Raw genomic sequence first — 4,271 nt, forward strand, 5'->3', positions numbered from 1 at the left:
ATTCGGCTTGTAAAACTATATAAGTATTATTTTTATTCGATTTATTTGACAATATGTTTGAATGCAAATTATTAATGTAAAATTGGGCAGCCAGCCGGCACATATAGGTCGACGCGTTGAGCGTGCTGCCAACTTATATCAAAAACAAAACGGACACCGGCAGACGACCAATCCAAATAGATAAAAAGCGAATGAAATCGTCGTAGGTCGTCCCGTTAAAGTTGCTTCTATATGTGTTCGAGTGAGCGTCGGATATACCTTTGGTTGCAACTTGCAAGGGCACGCAAGCGAAAGGCCTGGCTTGTAGCCCACCACCCACCCGCGGTCGGTGAGAACGCCGTAGGCCCGACGGGTCAGCGAGAACGGGAAGAAGTAGTGAAAACAGCTAAAGAGCGGAAGGGTTTTGGTCGCGAGTCGCACCCGCCGCCGTGGTCGCATCGCACGCAAACTTTCGAGTCTCGAGAGAGGCGACGAAGAGAGCGAGGGCGAGGGACGGCAATAGTGCTTGGAGGATGGGCGCTGGGGAAGGAGAGGCAGGTGGGAGCAAGGAGAAGAGCAGCGGCGTCGCCCGGACGTCCCTGGACGGCCTGCGGGACAAGAACGTGATGCAGCTCAAGAAGCTCAACATGGCGCTCTTCCCCGTCCGCTACAACGACAAATACTACCAGGACGCCATCGCCTCCAAGGACTTCTCCAAGCTCGGTGAGCGCGCTCCCACCCGTCTCTTCCAATCTTGTTCTAATCCCTACCTCGCGCCGCCGGGACCGGTTCCATACCTCATCCGGTCTTCCATTGTATTGGGATTGGGATTGGGGTTGGGGTTGTATCTATCTCAGTTCTCGGATCTGCAGACAGAAGGCAGAAAACAATTTATAACTTGCTACCAGATTGGGGAAGAAACCGCCATTAGGAATTTAGATTTTGGAATGGGGACGTGCAAATGCGGATGTGGATTTGATCTGTAAAAATAATTCTTTGGCCATAGAAGATCTTGGAGAGTTGGAGAGCGTGGGTAGGTAGCTATGGTATTGTGCTGGGGATGTTTCCCGGATTCGCTGTTATATTGATTCGTCTGCTGGGTTTGGCTGATTTCGTCTATGAGATGAGAAAACATGTTGCTGCTGGTGCTATTGTCTGACTCTTCTTTTTTTCCTTTCTGTGTTTGTAGCTTACTATAGTGATATATGTGTTGGAGCAATCGCTTGTCGCCTGGAGAAGAAGGAAGGAGGGGTCGTCCGTGTTTATATCATGACTCTGGGTGTATTGGCGCCCTACCGTGGTCTTGGTCTTGGTGAGAATTTTCCCTACCTAAATTCATTTTTGGTTATGAGAAGAGATCACCCTGTTGGGCGTGAGATCTAGATATGCCTCACAAGTAGGATAACATGTGCACCTTCTTACCTGATTGCTGAAATTGTGAATTAAAATGTAATTGTTGAATAGTTGTAGGTACTGCATTTATCTTGCAACCTATTTTTCACTCAAGCAATGAACGGTGATTGATCATGCTTCTGCCACCATCTCAATTGAATCAATGTGCCCAGAGTTTTCTGTTGATGTGTCACTGCCATAACATCAATAATAATACCACTGTGACAACCCTCCGGACCAAGCACATTGACCCTCACAATAGAAGTTGCCTGTGCGTCCACCATAGGGCCATGGCGTCCAATTGACAAGGTGGGCGGCGCCTTAAGCTGATTTTCGATGCCATATGCTTTCTGAGTAGGCACACACGGGAAGGAGAAGCAGGAGCGGGAGGGGAGAAGCAGGGGCGTGGAAAGGAAAAAAACAGTGGGGAAGGAAACCTTGGGCCTTCTTCCTTGAACTATGTAGAAGGAGGTGGGAAGGAAAAGCGGGTGAGGAGAGAGGGACAGAACAAGGTGAGAGTGGAGCAGAAAAAAAAAATCTGGTTCTGGCTTGGGGCGCCACCTCCTTGTGCCATCCCCGTTATTGCAGAGCTTTGTTGCTTCCAGGTCTGCGTGGGTGCGGCATTGCCAGCAGCAGCTATGCTTCTTCTTTTGAGTCTCTGCCAGCTTCTCCTCTCCCTCCACGAGTCTTCCCCAGCTTTTCCTCTCCCTAGCCTCCCTCTTCTTCAGCTCCTGCTCTCTGCTCTGTTCTGCTGTATGTGCCAGCAGCAGCTATGCTTCTTCTGTTTGAGTCTCTGCCAGCTTCTCCTCTCCCTCCCACAAGTCCTCTCCAGCTTTTCCACTCCCTACCGTTACAAGGTTACGTGATAAAATGCTTGGACAACCTATGACAGCCTGCACCATCTAGGAAGGTTACAATCAAAGGGCAATAAGTGCAGGCCTTGCCAGTTGGCAGCCAAATCACAAGACAGGGAGTAGTGCAAGCTAGTTAAGAGACTTTTCAGCAGAGAGAATGGCTGGCCTTAGGTCAGCTTTTGTTCTATGGGTTAATAAACCAAAGTCAAGCTTGAATCCGCTCCTCCAAGAATCAACTGATGCTACCAGGTTTCTGAAAAGTGTTGTTGCTTACATACCACGTTTTGTTGTATTTTGGCATTTGAGTGTCCATTGGGTTAATCTTATTCCCATGGGAACATTAAAGGGAGCACTGTGCTACTAAATTGGTTGTAATGGGTGATTTAACTTGCTGTCAGACCAGGTTAGGGTGTGTCTATGAAGTCGCCTTGCAATAACGCCGTAAGCGTTATAAAGTTACGAAGGGGTGGGTTGCCACAAAATGCATTATGCATTTAAACTAATGTGGTGTTAAGGATTGTGGGTAGCGGTTGTGCCATATGTGCTCATGAAATTGGAGTGTAATGATACTCTTACCATGTTATGTCCTCTAGGACATGGTGTATGTCCTTTCATGATGTCCAAGTGATAACTTGCTGTTTTAAAAAAACCTCGTGGAAATGATTTAAGCATGTACCTATATTATTCTATAAAGCTTGCTTATAAATAATTACCGTAGCTGTTTATCTAGTGTAAGTTCTGAAAGAATACCTGTATCAGCACAGGAAAAACCAGTGAAAAATAATGAGCCGGCAATGTTGCCACTCATTCTTACTTTAGCCCATGTTAACACATCTGCACGCTAGATTGCTCTTTTGTATCCAGGTGAAATACCCGTGACTTCTAAGTCTAGTAAGAATAATGTTAAAGATCATTGTGCAATAAACATCATGGGCTGCCTCATCATACTTTGAGCAATCGCTTCACTATCATGCTTCTTTTAGACCACTGCCCCATTGGTGCTACTATCAGATGATAGTAAGTTAGTATGTCCGTTCTGCTCCCAGTGACCGGGTAGCACATGTGGTTAGCCCAGCAGTTATTCATAACCTGTTGTTTGTTAATAGGCTTCAGAGTCCTCTAAATGTTTTTTTTTTGGCGGGAAGAGTCCTCTAAATGTTAGGCTACACCATTTCCCACACTGCACTATTGGCTGCCAATATAGTATCCTGTTGTTAATATGATTCCATTGATGGTAAATGAGAATTTCGGGAGTTTACAGAATTCAATTTAAAATATACTCTGGCGGTCTGGCCTCATTTCACAACACATGCTGTCAAGAATTTTGAGTTTGTTCTCAGGGAAATGTTCATATGATCATCTAAAGACTATTAGGAACGTGATGTTTGATAAAAAGAAATTATGAGGGGACTACACTGCAGCAGGTTTTGTTTGGTACTGCTACTGTAACACTGCTCTCAAAAGAATGAATGCTAGTTGAATGAATATGAAATATCAACTTGTTGTGAACTTCTTGAGCTTGATATACACCTTATATACTTTTGCTCTTTTGAAACTATTTTTTACAAACAGAAAATAACAGTTTGTTTTTGGCAACAACACGAGCTGTTTTTAAGAGTAGCAGTAAAGCTGTTTTTTAAGAGTAGCAGTAATATGAGCTGTGCTGCCTTACATTTGATTCTTTTTTATTTTGACAGGAACAAAGCTGCTGAACCATGTTTTTGATCTCTGTGCGAAGCAGAACATCTCGGAGATATACTTACACGTTCAGACAAACAACGACGATGCCATTGCTTTCTACAAGAAGTTTGGTTTCGAAATAACAGAGACGATACATAATTACTATACGAACATCACTCCACCAGATTGCTATGTTCTTACCAAATTTATCGGCCAGGCTGCTACAAAGAAATGAGCAGACACTGTCCCTGCTCTTGTGATAGAGTTGTGATCTTGTTGCAGTTTGTTCATTCTCGTTGAGGTTTAACATTACTTTGAGAACACGATTACCTTGGCTGCATCACTGAGACGTCATTTTTACCTTAA

The 4,271-nt window shown here is 44.6% G+C and overlaps 1 protein-coding gene across 1 annotated transcript; it reads left to right on the top strand.

Annotated features, from left to right (window-relative positions):
* Positions 1 to 350: 350 nt before the first annotated feature.
* On the top strand, positions 351 to 4,271 carry LOC123061450 (N-alpha-acetyltransferase 50). Its single transcript, XM_044484571.1, has 3 exons — positions 351 to 702; positions 1,169 to 1,291; positions 3,923 to 4,271. The coding sequence occupies exons 1-3, from the start codon at positions 513 to 515 to the stop codon at positions 4,138 to 4,140; spliced, it is 531 nt and encodes a 176-aa protein (XP_044340506.1). The 5' UTR covers positions 351 to 512; the 3' UTR covers positions 4,141 to 4,271.

This window comes from Triticum aestivum, chromosome 3A, assembly GCF_018294505.1.
Source record: "Triticum aestivum cultivar Chinese Spring chromosome 3A, IWGSC CS RefSeq v2.1, whole genome shotgun sequence".
In the NCBI taxonomy this organism is placed as follows: domain Eukaryota; kingdom Viridiplantae; phylum Streptophyta; class Magnoliopsida; order Poales; family Poaceae; genus Triticum; species Triticum aestivum.